At 36.9% G+C, this 17,555-nt stretch overlaps 4 protein-coding genes across 6 annotated transcripts; 1 reads left to right on the top strand and 3 right to left on the bottom strand.

Annotated features, from left to right (window-relative positions):
• Positions 1-397: 397 nt before the first annotated feature.
• LOC129787502 (receptor-mediated endocytosis protein 6 homolog) lies at positions 398-11,361 on the bottom strand. Of its 3 annotated transcripts, none has more exons than XM_055823160.1 (8): positions 11,272-11,361; positions 6,723-6,948; positions 5,006-6,648; positions 2,736-4,947; positions 2,089-2,660; positions 1,747-1,917; positions 1,383-1,479; positions 398-1,170 (listed from the first exon to the last, which is right to left on the bottom strand). In XM_055823160.1, the coding sequence occupies exons 2-8, from the start codon at positions 6,870-6,872 to the stop codon at positions 1,036-1,038; spliced, it is 4,980 nt and encodes a 1,659-aa protein (XP_055679135.1). In that variant the 5' UTR covers positions 6,873-6,948; positions 11,272-11,361; the 3' UTR covers positions 398-1,035. The 3 variants fall into 3 exon arrangements, with proteins under 3 accessions (XP_055679135.1, XP_055679133.1, XP_055679134.1); XM_055823158.1 differs by lacking the exon at positions 11,272-11,361 and adding an exon at positions 7,230-7,364; XM_055823159.1 differs by lacking the exon at positions 11,272-11,361 and adding an exon at positions 7,028-7,161.
• On the top strand, positions 7,528-11,245 carry LOC129787517 (nardilysin-like). The gene is made up of 6 exons (XM_055823204.1): positions 7,528-7,892; positions 7,952-9,435; positions 9,497-9,885; positions 9,966-10,120; positions 10,180-10,576; positions 10,639-11,245. The coding sequence occupies exons 1-6, from the start codon at positions 7,732-7,734 to the stop codon at positions 11,239-11,241; spliced, it is 3,189 nt and encodes a 1,062-aa protein (XP_055679179.1). The 5' UTR covers positions 7,528-7,731; the 3' UTR covers positions 11,242-11,245.
• Positions 11,178-12,602, bottom strand: LOC129787619 (GPN-loop GTPase 1). The gene is made up of 3 exons (XM_055823341.1): positions 12,280-12,602; positions 11,623-12,217; positions 11,178-11,560 (listed from the first exon to the last, which is right to left on the bottom strand). Exons 1-3 carry the CDS (start codon positions 12,500-12,502, stop codon positions 11,248-11,250), a joined length of 1,131 nt encoding a protein of 376 aa, XP_055679316.1. The 5' UTR covers positions 12,503-12,602; the 3' UTR covers positions 11,178-11,247.
• A 132-nt stretch (positions 12,603-12,734) lies between these two features.
• On the bottom strand, positions 12,735-16,421 carry LOC129787621 (uncharacterized). Its single transcript, XM_055823344.1, has 4 exons — positions 16,031-16,421; positions 14,978-15,838; positions 14,759-14,908; positions 12,735-14,670 (listed from the first exon to the last, which is right to left on the bottom strand). The coding sequence occupies exons 2-4, from the start codon at positions 15,776-15,778 to the stop codon at positions 14,602-14,604; spliced, it is 1,020 nt and encodes a 339-aa protein (XP_055679319.1). The 5' UTR covers positions 15,779-15,838; positions 16,031-16,421; the 3' UTR covers positions 12,735-14,601.
• Between the last annotated feature and the right edge of the window lie 1,134 nt (positions 16,422-17,555).

Here is a 17,555-nt window from a genome sequence, read left to right as displayed (position 1 = left end):
CGGGAAATAAGAATTGATCTCTCACAGTTCTTATGTGTTCCAAAATTCTAAATCTCCAGATTAGGCTGAAACTTAGAAGCAGCTCGAATTGATAATTATAGTATGAATTTAAATAAAAATGTATCTAAATAATTTTTTAAGCCGGTTGGCTGTTTTGCTACGATATAAAAAAAAAAGAATTGAGATCAACGGAGAAATTCTAAAATTTATTTTTTGCTTTATCTCATAATCTGTAACAGCAAGGACGCTTACAAGTTTACTTTTAGAAAATTATCTATTTCGTGGGATTTCATGATAAAAAGACAATTAGCGACTTTAATGCCAAAAAACCTTTAAGAAAAGACAATAAAAAATGCTAAAAATGACGAAGAACTTAATTTTAAGAAGAAAAAAAATCTTGGTGTTATATAAGTTCTTTAATCCTACAATCTTTACATTTCATACAATATCCAGACTTAAGTTTTTTACCTCATTACAGCTAAATTTTAAAATACAGAATGTATAATTTTTTAGAGCACCATAACATGCTGTAGATAAGAAATAAACTTCACTAAAAAAAAACCTTTCGAGAAATCCTTTTGTATACATTTTTTTATAAACTTGTAGAATTTTATTGTTCTTTTTTTTAGGGATCAAATTGTAAAAATTAAACCACCCTCAAAAAAATTGTTATTAAACTACACATAAAGTAATTCCCTATTTAGCTGTTTATTCATTCTTTTTTTTACCCTTAAAACTACTCTAAATCTGTATGAAGAAAAAAAAACTTTAATTGATTATTTTTTTATTAATTTTTAGAAAAATAAATTATATCTTTATTTTTTATTGTGTCTTTAGTTTGATTTATGAATAACTACCTACATGTAAACGTTGTACCACGTTACATAAAGATTATGAATAAATCGACACTCCCATTTCAGTTTAACTTTTTTTTTTGCTTTTTAGTAATATATTAAGAAGTTATTTAGAAATTGAGTTTTAAAATTTATAATTATAAATATAGTAAAGATGTTGTAGAGTTGATAGGATGCTAATTCAGTAATCCAGCGTCTTTATAAACGTAACAGCTGAGCAGAACTGTGTCCACCAGTACTGATTCTCACCTGTGAGCTTGTCACCCAAGAAACAGTTCACGTACTGCATGGTTGATAGAAGATAAGGAGGATTTGCCTATTGAATTCACACAAAAAAATAAAAATATTAAAGGAACTGAGTTGTCTTCAAGGATCTAAAGTCTAGACGATCTAGATTTGAGATTCTTAAAGGATTTTGTTTAAAATCTATTTTCAATTTCTCCGATTTAAAGCAGAATATTATTGATGATTAAATTAACCCCAAATTGATCTCATTTACCCCATTTTATGGCTTAATAGTAGACTTACCTTAATGATAACGTAAATTAACACAGGAGTCAGATCATCAGCTGAAGGCACTCGATCCGATACCATTGAAAGAATATTCATTATGCTTTTTATACATCTGTGAAGAAAAAGAAATTTTTTACTTTGTTCAAAACAGTTTATTCAAATTAACTTTGCACTGAAACTCCACCAGGTTATAAAATAGCTTTGAGGGAGAATGAGCCAATGAATATTCAGCTCTCGTTCGTCAGCCAATCATAGAGATCTTTCAATTCTTCTTCTTATTCATTGATTTTTCAAAGAGAGATTTTAGTTCTTGAAACTGGTGGAACCTTAGTGCAAAGATGCTTTAAATAAGATATTATATTCCAAAAAAGAAACTAACCTCACAATGCACTGCACCTTCTCTATGGGCGTCTTGTATGCCGAAATATGGGCAATTTCCTGTTGAGCAAAAGGCCAGGGTGCCTCAATGAGGTACTCATGTGGAATGCGAAGTTTATCATGCGTCGGTGTTACCAAACGCGACAGCTTTCGGATATGTTCACGAAGAACCCTAAAAAAAGGATTCAAGCTCTTTAATATTAAGGAATTATTCTGATTTCTTTTTCTAGAAACTAAATTTAGTATTCATTAAAACACTTGTTGCGACATTTCGGTAAATTAATTGTCTTCATCAGGCCTCTATATCCACAGAAAAAATATTAAAATAAATATTAAAACTTACTGATCTCGTGCTATATCCCCATCATCATTGGGGAACATTACTTGACGATAGAGTCTCTGTAGGAGATTCCTCTCAATGCAAATGCGTGCCTCTTCCAATTGCCACTCATTCATCCCAATAGAATTATATCCTGAACTCAGTTCATCCATTAGTTTGTTGATAAATTGATCCAAAAGGTAAATTTTCTCATCAACAACCGTCAATTCGACAAATTCACTCTGTAGCTCCGCAATGAGTGTCTCCCTCTTGTCCAAAAACATATTCACGAGTGTCTTCACGAGGTGCCGCATGCAGACAAAACGTTCATTCTTCAAACGCTCCTTGAGGCGATCTTGGCGATCGAGTGTTGAAAGGAGATTCTGGCGGAATCTCACTAAATACTGCAGATACGTTTGACGCTTTAGCAGATCCTCCTGCAGTTCCTCAATTAACTTCCTATGCTGCACTATATCCATTTCAGAGAGATACCGTAAGGCCTCGGATACAAAGGCAATTTGCTGGGGATTATTCAAATTACGCGCCTGGGCTAGTTGAATTTGCAAATACAGCACAATCGGGGAAGATTTTCCGCACTGAAAATTCATTTCGGTTTAAAAACTAAGACCTAACTCTTCTCCTAAGGATTAGAAGACCTTCAAAGAACTTACCGTACTGTGCTTAAAGTCCGCCGTTTGGAGGTCAGCTGTTGATAGAACAGTTCGAAGTTTCCTTTTTGCGTTTGTAAAGTAGAAAAAGGGATCTCCATTCCGATTTAGTAGCACCTTCGGGAGACTCCCCTCGTGTGAACTCCGACTTTTGCTGGAATTGTGACTTCCCGTTGAATCGGAATTTGTGGCTTCACTCGATGATGATGCCTTTCGACGATACTTTGCCAGAATGTCTTCAGTTGTTTCCAAAAATTCCGACTGTCTAAACTCCCCACTCTCAGTGCTATCAACCTGCGTGATAAGATCATCTTCTTGCTGGGAGTGTTCACTGAGAAACCCATCAGGGCCATTGGTATGCTTGTGACTTCGACGATTCTTAAAGCCACGCTTGATTTTATTGAAGAATCCAGAACTATTTAAGCGAGATTCTGTGTGACGAGCATTGAGATTTTTCTTATCGGCTGATTCATCGAAACTTATGCTCTTGGGGATGGCTCCTGTGAATTTCCCTGACTTTGTTACCGTTCCATTGGGCAGGATATTCCCATTTGTTGTCGACGTTCCAATATTTAGTGATTGAGTCTTCTGGAGGACATTCAGGAAGCCCTCATTGGCATTTGTTGCCCCATTGAACTTCTCCACATCCATCTCACTACTCTCATGATTATTCTCTGTATCCGACAGCCGGAGACTCTGCGTTGCCCGGATGATTTCGTGATTTTCATACGTATAGCATTGTTGCCTCTTTGTGGTGATATTGGATGTTGGAGGTGGAAGACTTATCATCCCATTGCGTCTCCCATCGAATGAGGCATTTCTCTGCTCTGACGACATCCTCCTGTGCTCCACAAGTTCCTCACTAAAATGCTCCTCAAACCCATTTGCATCCCCTGATTGATTTTCCCGACAAAATGGATTGAGGATGTTGGTACTTGTCTTCACAACGCAATCCTGGGAGCTGCGATAAACATCATGGTAGGACATATTGCTGTATTCGGAAGTTTTTATCGAATTCTCATTTTGATCCTCATTGAAACGATCCAAGGCATTGTCAGCTGACTTGAAGACACTCAGGTGCGCAATGGAATCCACGAATTCCTTATTTTGCTTCCTGTAGGAAAAATCTGACTTCCCATTGTCTTGATCTTGATCAAAATTTGAACTAGAATTGCTTTTTGAAGAGCTTTGACGCATTGATCGGGAGGAGTGTTGACTGGATGAGGATTTCCCGTGGTATTGAGTATTGTTTGGTTGACTTCCTCCACCCATAGCACCAGCATTTTCAAGGCTTGACGTGAAGAGATTGCGATTTTGATCCCGATGTCCTTTTGTACCTGACGATACGTGCTTCTGCTCAAACTCCCCCCCATCTGTCTCAGCCGCAGCAGCTGCTTCCCCACCACGAGCTAGTGAGAAGAAAACCGAATCCTGCAGCTTAGCTCCATGACTTGGGGAATCCATTTGTCTGCATGACGCATTTGCATTCCTTGGATTGAAGAATGGCGAATCTGGTGCACGATTTGCATCCCCTTCACGAAGATCTCCTGCATCAGATCGCCCAGCATCCGTAATGTCAGACTTTGCTGCAATACTCTGATTGTCATCCGTATCCACCTCTGTCATCTTCTCCGAATCACTCGCCAGCACATCCATACTCCATGCTGATTCCGATTGTGTCTCATCCATGTTATTCTGCCTCATTTGCGCGGACGTTGCATTGGACAGGACATCAAAGTTATTATCACCCGGAAGGATAACAGCCGATGGGATGAGGGGTGTTGAGAAATTCCTATCACGTTCAGCATCACCAATTGTTTCGGAATCACTGGCAAGGACATCTGTACTCCAGGTGTCCGATATAATGGAGATTGTCTCATCACCCTCGATGAGTTTCTTAATTTCAAACTTACAAAATTTATCCTCAATATCCGATCGAGCTTTGTTGATAATCTTCGCCATTTGTGGCGTTGGAATTTGCTGTGGACGATTTTCCCCTTCAGTCACCTGCGACGATGGAGTGTCTCTCCCCGAGATATTGGGTGTTCCACGTCCTGAAACATTTGCCGACACCATGTCCGAAAGATTGTCATTTTGATCATTTTCCTCAAGTTCAAGAGAACTGGCCATTGAATGATTACTCGGGGCCTCACTAACAGCCTCCAAATTATCCGACGTGTTCCCAATTGAGGCATCATCGTGGGATATTGAGTACCTGAAAGGGTTTTATGTTAAAATTTAATGAATTTTACTTAAAATCTTGATCTTCTTACCTCAAATGCTTCGAATGATTGCTGCAGAGAACTTCATCGCTCTGATTTGCATTCTCACCAAGATGATTCATATCTTCCATGCCCTTCTCAAGCATTAAAGGTTCCTGAATATCCTTTGAAATTGTATTCATATTTAGCACCTCTTCCTCCGTGAGCATTTGCACTGTATTATCCCCGTCAAAAGACACGGGAATCACGAGAACATTGGCAAAATCATCTCCTTCCCCACTGCTATTCGCCATTGCATTGGCCGCATGAGTTCCATCGGAATTCACGCTGAGATTCATTGTTTTTGCCAATTTACTCTCAATATTCTTCCTCAAATTAATTATACTCTTTGTCGATGCCCCACTTGCGGCGGTGTGTTGTACTGAATCCCCATTTATGATTGTCTCCCATTTATCTGGCAGCTGTTCCAGAATATTTCCCAACTTCCGCCTCGCTTCACCGGAAATATTCAATTCGTCATAACTCAGGACAGTACGCAGGTAGTCTATAAACACATTCAGCTCGTACTGGGTCACAAGAACACTATCACGAGATAGATCATTCGTATGCGACGACATACTAATTACACTTATTCCCACATCACACTCATCCTTTGGCATTAGCTGTGCTAAGAGGCCCGTAATTGTTTGCTTATCAAATTTATCATACAATTCGTGAAATTTCACATCAACCTCTTCGTGCTCAATCAGCGCCAATTTCTGCAGAATCTGCCCAATTGTTATTAAATTATTGCGTGCATTTTGCGATATTGGAGCATCCGCAATGCTATAGACATCAGGGCTAACAATTGCAGGGCAGATGAAGTTCGTGAAGACCATATCCGTGAGGATAACATTAATCTCCTTATCACTGAGCTTTGAACGCTTCAATGCGAGGTACATGGTCTGAGCAAGCCACCGGAGCGTCGACGGGAAGAGTGCCCAGTGCGTTGAGAGAGACTTTATGAATCTATTCGTCAGGATGGTGAGGGAACAAATTGTTTCCCTAATGTATTGCTTCATTTTTGTCTCATGCTCCGGAGTTCCTTCTTTGCCAAATTTCTTAAGTCTCTCCTTTGGTGGATAGTTAATTGATGCCTTGGCAGGATCAATCTCCAGTGTAAATTCATCCTCCACAAGAACCTTCATTATTGGCTCGTACAGAGCTGCTGTGAGAAATAACTTTGCCGAATAGATCCTTTCGTGTAGGCAATGGTAGAGTCGTGAAAAGGCACAACTCCCAGCACGAAGCATCCTCCGTGGCGTCTCACTCGGCACAATCTCAATGTCAATCAACTCCTTGAGCAATTTAAGGAGAATTTCAATATCTTTGGAATGAATTGCATTGCCATAGAGCCCACTTATGATGGTATTTGTAATGGAGAATGTTTGCTCGCAACTTAAGACATTGCGCGAAAGTTGATTACCAATGGCCAAGCACTGAGCCAGGAGATACGGAGAGCTGTGCAAGTAGTTGAAGAGATTTGTGTACGCCAACACTTGTTGATACTTTAGACCCTTTGCTTGATACGCCTTGATAAATTTCATATTTTCTAACGTATTGGCCTTTTGGCAACATACTGAGGGACCCGTTTCTGGCTTTGACACAATTAAATCACTCAAATTCAGCCGATGTTGCGCACAAATCCAGGCGAGCTGTATCGAAAGAGAGATAATTAATTCTTTTATCTTAACTTATTGGTATTTAATTAAGAACATTTTCAATGTACCTCCGACACTTCTGACGCATTCTCCTGAAGAGCCTTACTGATGGTGATAAAGAAGTTCTGTTCCTTCGACACAAACAGCTGCTCTTGACGCAGAGAATGGGCCAGATCAATTACCTCCAGCAAATTTCCTCCCGTCGAGGGTTCCATCATTGCAAATTGCAATTTAAGCGTATTTACAGACGTAAAAACGGGGGCGTTTTAACCAATGCAGGGTCTAAAAATGATTCTAAAAATAAAACAACTTTAAATTAATGAGTAAACATTGATAAATAAATAAATTGCTCTTCCTCCATTTGTTTCCGTACCATTAGTAAGGTACGTAACAGTTAAGCAAAAATACATAAAGAACCTTTTAATCATTACACAGAAGTTAATTACAGAGAGATAAATAGAATGGAATAAGGTAAAAAGGCAAAATATAAAATTAGAAAATATTGGCATGTCAAAAACAGAGACATTTTTGACAGATTCATTCATTTTTCACACAAAAAACATCACGAAATTTACCATAAACACCATAGAAAACTAATTTCACTAATCCTTTCACTTTCTTAGCTTAATTTATTCCTTAGAAACACAAAATACACCCCCAAATATACAAAGAAGGATTTATAAAAAGAAACTTTCTTGTGCCCCTGAGAAATATGTATACAGTGGTTGCTCAATTTAACACATCCTCGGATGTACTATTCAAACTCATTGCATGTAATGAGTGAGAGTAGTAAATCCGAGTATTGTGTACGGAGTATGTATTCTTTTCGCACGATCTTCTCCGAAAGTTTTCGAATCTGTGACGTCTTCTGGAAAAGTTGTTAAGTTTTTGTGAGGTTAAGTCACGTTGTGGCTGTGTGCTGATTTTTTTTCGTTTTCAATTTAGGGAATTAATTCCGTGACACCGTACAAAAACCACAAATTAGCCTCATAAAAAAGTGTGGTGAAAAAATTGATTAGAAAAATTAATAAAAAGTTAATTTATTGTGCTGTGTTCAGAGAATCTGTTCATTTCCATATGAACAGGTTGGCATCGCTAACAAAGCGGAAACTTTCTTCTCTTGGCCGGAAATTTTCCAAAAAAAGAAAATTAAATAAATCTACGATGAAGCTAACTCCTGAGGCTGCCATGAGCTACGAAGTTCCCGAGAAATCAGTCTCTGACAAGAAAGATTATAGGTAAAAAAAAACAAATTAAAGGATAAGAGTAAGTTCTGAATAAATTCTGTTCCTTTTAGGATCTTCTCACTGCCAAATAATCTGAAGGTTCTGCTGATTTCGGACCCATCGGCAATATCTTCTGATTCAGAATCCTCAGTTAATACATCTTCTCTCTCATCGGATGGGTATGATGGTGAAAGTACCTCATCCTCGGATTCAGACACATTTTCCGGCGATTCAGACGCTTCCTCATCCTCAAGTGCCCCTGATGAGCAGGAAAAAATGGCCGCAGCATCCCTGCTGGTTGATGTCGGATCATTCAGTGATCCTTCGGATATCAATGGCTTGGCACATTTCCTGGAACACATGATCTTCATGGGAAGTAAGAAGTATCCTGAGGAAAATGAATTTGATAAATTCATAAGAAAGCACGGGGGATCAGATAATGCCAGCACGGATTGCGAGGAAACTGTTTACTACTTTGAGATCCCTGAGAAGCACTTTGAGGGTGGTCTTGATATATTTTCCCGGCTCTTTGCGGAACCTCTTCTCAAAAAAGATTCAATAACACGTGAAAGGGAATCTGTTGATTCAGAGTTCGTAACACGTAGCAAGGATGACAATGTGAGGCTTGAGCAGCTAATCAGCTCCCAAGCAAACAAGGAGCATCCCTGTCATACCTTTGCTTGGGGCAATCTTGAGACGTTGAAGAATAATATTTCTGATCAGCAACTCCACGATAGGGTGGTTGAATTTCAGAAGAGACACTACTCCGCACATCGAATGTACCTCGCCTTGCAAGCACGTTACCCTCTGGATGAGCTGGAGCGAATTGCGAGGAAGTACTTCTCAGATATTCCGTGCAATAACCTTCCTGGGTCAGATTTTTCCTGCTTCAACCACACCAATGTCTTTCCAATGACCTTCTTTGAGCGAATCTACTACGTTAAACCCATTGCAGCCATGAAGAGAGTTGACATAAATTGGTGCCTGCCCTCCATGGTTAGAGAATTCAAATGTAAGCCACAGGAACTCGTGAGTCATTTCCTTGAGAGCGAGAAGAAGGGCAGCCTATCTGCGTACTTGCGGAAGAAACTCTGGATTTTGGATTTAATGGCTGAAATTGATGAAACTGATGGGTTTTGCCACAACTCCCTCTTTTCCATCTTCAGCATTCACGTCTATCTAACAGATAATGGCTACAAAAATCTCACTGAAGTCCTCAGGACAATTTTCTCCTACATAAAGCTCCTTCATGAGCAAGGAAATTCCCAGAAGATCTACGAAGAACTCCAAGCAATAGACGAGGCGAAATTTAAATATGCCAATGAGAGTAATCCCGTTGATTATGTTGAGGAATTAGTGATGAATCTCAAGTACTATCCATCAAAGAATGTTATTAATGGGAATCGTTTGCTCTTTGAGTACAACCCGGAGATGATTCAGACCTTCCTTGATCACATTTACCACGATCCCTGTAATATTATGATCTGGTGCAGTGACGACGATACTCCGAAGGATCAGAAGGAAAAATGGTTTGGAACTGAATACAGGGTTGAAGGTACGTACAGTTAATTTACTTATGAAGGCCTCTAATACCTAATTAATTGTTCTTCCTTCAGATATGCCCGAAGAATGGAAGATAATGAGGAAAAATGTGGAAATTTTCCCCGAATTTGACATCAATCAGACAAATAATTTCATAACAACGGACTTTACAATTCATCATCCTGTCACAAGTCCCATGGACGCCCCTAAACCACCAATTCGCATTCGTTTTGACGATCTCTGCGAGGTGTGGTACAGGGAAGATACAAGATTTGGTTTACCACGAGCTTTCGTCTATTTCAACTTTTCCAGCCCATTGCCCCTGATGGATGCCAAGAATTCAGCCCTGATGTACTATTTTGTGCTAATTCTCAAGTATTTGCTCATGGAAGAGCTCACCACTGCCTCTGAGGCTAATCTCATGTATTCCATAATTCCCGGACAGAGGAGTTTCACCGTAAAGGTAAAGTTTTTTTTAAAGATTTCCAAGAAATATTTAAAGTTCTTTGAGCTTCTTAATCTTTTTTTATCATTCAAAAATAGGTCAGTGGCTACAATGAAAAGCTTCATCTTGTTATGGATGCAATTCTAAAGAAAATGGTCAATTTGGAGGTCACAGAAGAGTTATTCGAGGCTCTCAAGACGAGACAATTGGAGGAATATCACAATAATCTGATCAAACCGAGAACACTCAATGGGTAAGTTTATTCTTCAAATTAGTTCTTTTTCATTTTTCTATAAAATATTTCCTTGATAGAGACATCCGGCTTTCAATTGTGGAAAAGGCTTATATACCGCAATATGAAAAGTACAACGCTCTCAAGAATATAACTCTCACGGATCTTCTTGATTTTTCCAAGATTTTCCTGAAGTTCCTGAAGATTCAGGGTTTAATTCAGGGCAATATGACTCAGGAGGAGGCAACAACGATCACAGAAAATGTTCTAAATGTTGTAAATAGTTCCCCAATCACTGATCTATCTACAATTGAAAAGAGAACTTATCAAATTCCTATTGGGAATCATTGTGTTCGCGTTAAAAGCCTTAACAAAAATGACGTCAATAGTTTCATTGTGAATTTCTATCAAATTGATCAGCCCTCTTTGGAAAATTCCTGCTACGTAGAGCTTCTGGTTAATCTTCTTGAGGAACCAGTAAGTCTAAAGAAGAACTAAAAGGTTATAAGAACTGTTCAAAAGAATCTCTTCTTTTTTAGCTCTTCAATCAACTCCGTACTGTTGAGCAATTGGGCTACATCGTGGACTGTGATCTTCGTGAAAATTGTGGTATAGCCGGATGGACAGTTGCTGTGAATTCACAGGAGAGTCAATTCACAACAGAGCATGTAATTGAGAGAATTGAAAACTTCCAAAAGGAATTCCTTAAAATTCTTCAAGATATGTCCACGGAGGACTATCACCACGCAAGGGATTCCCTGATTAAGACAAAACTCATTCCCGACGTTCAACTAAAGGATGAAGTTTTACGGAATTGGGATGAGATTGTAACGGAGCAATATATATTTGATCGAATTGCGAAAGAAGTAGAAATTTTAGGGAATATTTCGCAAGAAAAGATGATTGAATTCTATCAAAAGTATGCCGTAGATGAGCAATTTACACGGAAATTGAGTATTCAGGTACGAGGGAACAAAGAAGTCAATGAAAATGCTGAAGAACAAGAACATTTACCGGAAATTCTTAAACATACATTTGATGTTCCTCAAGAGGAAAGCGCGCAATGGAAGTATGTGAATGATATTGCAAAATTCAGAAATTCTTTATTCCTCCATCCTGCTCTCAATAAAAAATTATCTTAATTCATTTTATTGATTCTTTTGCTTTGTTACCTTGTCTTTGTGTTGTTGGATGAAAGTTTGAAAATTCTGCTCCTCCATTTCCACGTCCATTGGTCTCACTTCTTCCTCACCGTCGTCTTCGTCGTCTGAATCATCACCCCCGGGATGTTTGAGGTAGACACTCGAGAGCTCCACACCGCTAGGCACGTGAGTTACCAAACCCAATGGAACTTCCTTTCCAGGACCTATTTTTGCTGCTTCTCTGAGTTTCTCTTCATATCGCTGCTTATTTTCCTTCTCCTTAATCTCTCGCATTTTTATGTAGTCTGCTTTGTAGTCCCTGAAAGATAATTAAATAAATCTTTTTCTTAAAAGCAAATCTTTAATTAATTTAATTCATACCTCTCATATTCCTTAACCCCTTCATCGAGGAGATCGAGGAACTTGGCAAATCCAATTCCCGTTTTCGAAGACACACCACAAGCCTTGAGATCTCTGTAGAATTCATCGAGGGTCAGGCACATTGTTCTCGTGAGATTGCTCACATACGTTGTTTCCTTTTCCAATGCCTCCTGGAACACCTCAAAGTCCTGCATCCATTCCAATGCAAAATCCGGCTCTGTTATATCAATTTTGTTCATGACAATGATAAAGGGAAGGCGAGCCTTGTACAGGATGGAGCAAGCATAGAGCATGTTGGACATGAAGGTTGTTGGGTTTGTCGATCGAACCACATCCATGATGTACACAACTATCGTGGGGAATGTAGTGGCCAGAGCTTCGGTTATTATTGTTCCGGATGCAGACCATGTGAAGACTTCAATTTGTCCGGGAGTATCAATGATGCAGAGTTCATGCTTCTCCCCGGCACGTTCAATAAGCTCCACAACCTTTCCGAATTTTGTCGAGAAGAGATTTAGGGATGTTACTATGCCTCCATTGGGCCCCAATTTGTATTCCTTCATTACTTTCTTGTAGTTCACTGTGTCTCGTATGTCTGAAATTTAATTTAATTTTATTTCTCAATATTTTCCTTAAGTTTGAATAAAAACAAATTACCTATATTTACAGGATAGGAGGTCTCCTTGCAAGCAGGATCAAGGTTAATGATGTAAGGTAATTTATTCTTGTACGTTTGCTGTGCTAGCTTCTGGACAAAGGTTGATTTCCCGGAACCAGCCATTCCCAGGACTATCAGGCATAATGGCTTTTCTTTTATATCTAATTTGGCCTTTGAACTCTGTCCCTCGCTCTTTTCACTACTTTCCGCGCTAGTTTCCATTATTTATTTGCAAAAACGTGTAATTTTTCACACACAAACAATAAACTTTTGCGCTTCGCAATTTCTTTAAAAGTGAGGTTATGTTGTGTTAACACTTCAATGTTTTCGCGCGCTTTGATGAATTTCAATTTTTATGATCTTCATCGATCGCGATCGAGGAAGATTGAAGAAAGAAAAATATTTAATTTATTCAAAATTTGGCTTAATAAAGATTATATAATAAAAAAATCCATTATTGTTGAATTTTACATTTTATTTTTTAAGTCCTTATTATTAAGAGTACATCGGCATTACAAGAAAAGTTACATTTTCCTCCATATTTATGTGCTTCTTTGTTAAAAGTTAGTCAAGTTAGTTAATTGTGGATCAATCCACACTAAAAATGCAATTAAAAATTGAGAAATTCAAATAATAAATAAAATAGAAGTAATTTTTGTTTCTAAAGGATTTTCTTCTTTGGTTCTAGCTCTACCAGCTCTACTCTCTACCATTTTTTAAAGAGTAAGTTATGTACACACCCACACAACAAATCCATTTAAAATGTTCTTTTAGTTTTTTCTTCATTTTTATAAAAATAAAGATGAAAAGTTCCAATCGAAAACGTTCATCTAAGTTATTATAAGAAAATATTACTTGGGAAAATAAATCTGTGAAAAAAATATGGTTTATCTTGTTGAAAAGGCACCTTTCAGCATACTTTTTTATGGTTTTTATGTGTTATATGTTGTTTCTCTATTCGCTCCTCAAAATACCTCTTCTTTCACTACACATCCTCCCATTGATCCATTAAATAGAATATTTTTTTTACACAACAATCTTTTTGGGAACATTGGGAGATTATTATATTTTTAGTTGAGAATTTACTTTTATTCTATCATTCTTACAAGCTAGATTTTATTATATTTTCACAGGCTTTTCTTTACAATAAAAAATGAATGCTAAAAGTATTTAAAAGAAAAAAAATCACATATATTTGTCAGTTAAATATTTTGCATTATTAGTTCTTTTTTTAATACACCGTTTTAATTAAACACGCATAATTATCTTATACATATAAGAAGATTTTCTGAAGTATTATATAAATATTATACGATCATTTTAATCAAGCAGAGAATAATACTTTTTTTACGTTAGCATGCTTCATCCTCCTGTTGCTTCCAAATTAAATACTGCTCGGCTGTTTTTAATAGTTATTGCTCATTAATTTATCTTATGTTCCATCTTTTTATAACAAGTCTGCTTCTTTCAGGTTTTTTTTTCAAGCTAAAAAATTAAAGAAAATAAAATAAAAAATCATTGATCAGATTGATCTTATTTTTTCTGATACAAATATGGCTGAACAACTGCCTATTAGATATAGCTTTATATTCTAAGTCATCTTAAGTATTTAAAAGCTGTAAAATAAGCTTGCAGTCCATTGTAAATAGTAAATAGTAGTAAAATTTGAATATTTATGATTGCCTAATCCAAAAATCTTCATCACAAAAATATAAAAAAACAAAGATATTTCAATCTAATATGGCGGCCACAATTAAGATAAAAATATCCGTTTAATTTTGATGAAATCACACTGAAAGAAATACAGTCCCAGAAATTCGTTCCATATCCTACCCTAAGTACATTTTCTTATTATCCTTAATTTTCTTAATACATCTTAAATACCAATTTATCGTCAACTTACAAGACTTATAGAATCTTCATTTCATGTATTACATTTTTTTGTTAGTTTAGGATTATTACAGATACGTTTTCTTTATACTGTTTACATGTTTTTATCAGATTATAAAAACTAAATTCATTTTTAAGCAATATCTTTATAGCATAAAGCCTGACATGAAGAGAAATAATTTTCATGGCTTGAAAAAGAGATTAATGGAATGAGTTTTCATTATTTAAATACTTTTTAGATTATTTATGGTGCACAAGTTTGACTAGTTCCTTCCAGCACAGAGATCAATTTTCTGGACAAGATTGTAAATCAAAAGTCAAATTAAATATTTTAGAATTTATAAATTAACTTGCCCATATCCTTAAATTACTTAAGACAAGCAACTCATAAATCTGAAAATTAATTAGTTTAAAAGATTGAGATGGGATCTCTACTCCTCTTCTGAATGATTTTCATTGGTAAGAAGGGTTTTGTTGTCATCATTTTGTGATTCAAGTTTCTGAAAAAGCAGAAAATTTATTCAAAAAATATTTTTTTTTAATTAAGGGGCAGAATTTGTCTTTAAAGGATATTTTTTTTTAACTTACCTCAAAGACATTCTTTCCATTTCTTCTAGCACATGCTTGGCAAACTCCTTTGCGCCGCGCGATCACACAGAGGACTACAATGATGAGAATCAATATGAGAGTTATTCCCAGGACGGCAGGTAAGATTACTCTGTCTTCCGTGTTGTATCCCTGCAATTAAAAAGAATTATGTAGGTAATTAATTAATGCAATCAGCTTCTGAGAAAATTATGTACTTACCACCCACTGAAAATATGTAGAAGGATCAACGTATGGCCAGTGGGATTGCACCCAATTATTCTCTTCCAAAGTCTTATCAGATGCGGAGTTGACGGGAATTTTATCCTTTTGCTGGCTCACCATAACAATGGGTTTACTGGAGAAGCGCGTAAAGTCTCTAATTCTTGATAGAAGTGGTTGCTTTTGGGTGTTGATCATGGTGGGAATTGGGGTATTTGATGGGATTATTTGGGGCTTTGGGGGTGTAGCTGCGGTTGAGGTCTTCCCAGTCGTGGTGCTCGTGGTCTCTGTGGTTGACTGCAGCGGCTGAAGATGTGGCGTAAACCTCACAACAGGTGGGGTGCTTGTTGTTGATTTTGCTGCTAGAGCATTGCTCTCATCGTACAACTTCTCAAATTCCGTGATGTTGAGCATATCTGACCATGCTGGTGACTGTGTCTTCTGTTTCTTTATTTTCTGGGATGAATTCCCAGGTGGTAAGGCCGTCTTCTCCACGTGATACTTCACCGTGACAGGATTGCGCATCTCTCGTGCCTTCTGAGCCCGGTAGAACCACGAAGCGGGGCTTGGCATGAGATCACTGGTCACCATTAGGGGAATCAGGAGGGTTCCCGCAATTACAGCACCAACAAAGAATAGCCCCACATATGCCACGATGGATCTTTTGCGGTTGTGCCTGCATGTTGTGCTATTCCTCTTTCTGCTACCTTCCCCACCACCTGTTCCACTGCGGTAGTCATCATTCTGGGGCAGGATTGTGTACTGCAGACTATTCTCACCATGACGCAATGTCTTGTACATTTTCTCTTAAATAATTTTCCTCACTTGCATTTACGAGGAAATCTGCCAGCTAATTGGGGGCTGTAAATAAGTTATTTTTCACAAAAAAAAATTCCTCGTCATGAAACCCACTCTTTGTAGCTTTCAAAGGCAACCTCTCGCAAAATCCTAATCAATCATTTATGAATCGCAAAAAAACTCACTTCGTAGCATATTGAAAATGTTTTTTCCTAGCAATTTTTTTATAAAATAAAATTCCACATAATCATTTACCTGTAGATTTGGATCCTTAAAATTAACACCACTGACCCGGAATCCCTGCTGTGCAGCTCTTGCTGATTATTTTGTGTAAAATCGATTGAAATGTCCGTGCAGAGTTATTATCCTCTGCGGGGCCACGGAAAGTGCACACACAGATACACTAGTAGAAAAAAAGAACCATTCCTTCTGATTGAAAATTTTCACCGCTCAAATTCACAAATTCACTGCAAGAACTTTCCTTTGGGAATTGTCCAAATGGTTCGTTTTATTTATTGGTAGTCACTGCGAGGATTAAAACTGCCTACATGTAGCATTTAGAGGAGCTAAAACTTATTATGCTTCCCATTGACTTTGATATGATACTAACATATACTTCTTCACTCTTTTGCGAAATACTATATACATCACTTTCTGTGTAGTATATGCTATATATGCGAGAGTAGTCCCGAATCCCCGGGCAAATGTGAATTAATTTCAACTCTTCGAAAAATGTCCTTTTACGCAAAGAAATTCTTTAATTTTCGCATATAGGAAGTTTTCTTAAAATAAATGAAAGAATTTGTGGATTTTATGTGAAAATTTTAAATGGGAAAATGGGATAGATGAGGATGATCCTATATGAATAAGGAGCTGAACGGGAACTATCATTGGTGAGCTTTGTCGAATTTAAAATATGAAAAATATTAATTAAAAAATTTGCAAGAGTTTGGAAACAGGCTGAAAAGTCATTTTAATTAAAAATTAATGAGATATTATTGCCTCATAATTTATTTTTATCTTTCTAAAAATATAATATTAGTTTCACCATCCCAGCTAGGTCTTTGATCAGGGGCGTAGCCAGAGCCAAATTTTAGGGGGGGTTTTTACTTTTGAAATTGTACGACGGGGGGGGGGGTAGAAATTTCTTCTTCTTCATTTTTAATTGAACGGCTTTTAAACTCCTTCAAGATTCATATAGCCAAAATGGTTACAAACTTTTGATTTCATTTTTTGTAAGAACAAAATGTTCTCACAGTACCGATCATTAGGTAAAATTCATTAGTCATACTATCTTAAGATGTCAAAGAATATCATAAATTTTCTTAAAAAACTTTTTTTTTTAGGAATTTCTCAAGTTTTCTTAAGAAAAATTTGAATTTTTTTTAATGAAAATATAGAATTTCCTTAGTTTTCACAATCAAAACTTAGAATTTCTTTAATCAGGCTGATTCGGTTCAAATTCATATTTTACGAAGACTTCCGGATTGTTTTCAGGCAGGTAAATTAGTAAAAATCATCGAATAACATGCATTTCGCTCGATTCAAACTGATTTAAAAAATCTTAAGTTTCGCCTAAGAATATCTTTAAAAATCTTAAGTCTTCAGTTTTGTTAAATTTTTTTAAAAGTTTTCTTAAGATTCCTTAAGTTGGCTTAAAATTTGGTAAGAAAAATCTAAAGAATATTATTTTTTTCCTAAGAAATCTTAAGTTTTCTTAAGCGAAACTTAAGATCTTTTAGTAAATTGAGGAAAATGCATATTTGTGATGATTTTTACG

Source organism: Lutzomyia longipalpis, chromosome 1, assembly GCF_024334085.1.
Source record: "Lutzomyia longipalpis isolate SR_M1_2022 chromosome 1, ASM2433408v1".
NCBI classification, from domain to species: Eukaryota; Metazoa; Arthropoda; class Insecta; order Diptera; family Psychodidae; genus Lutzomyia; species Lutzomyia longipalpis.
The sequence above is the reverse complement of the archived record's forward strand: the minus strand, read 5'-3'. Positions and strand labels throughout refer to the sequence as shown.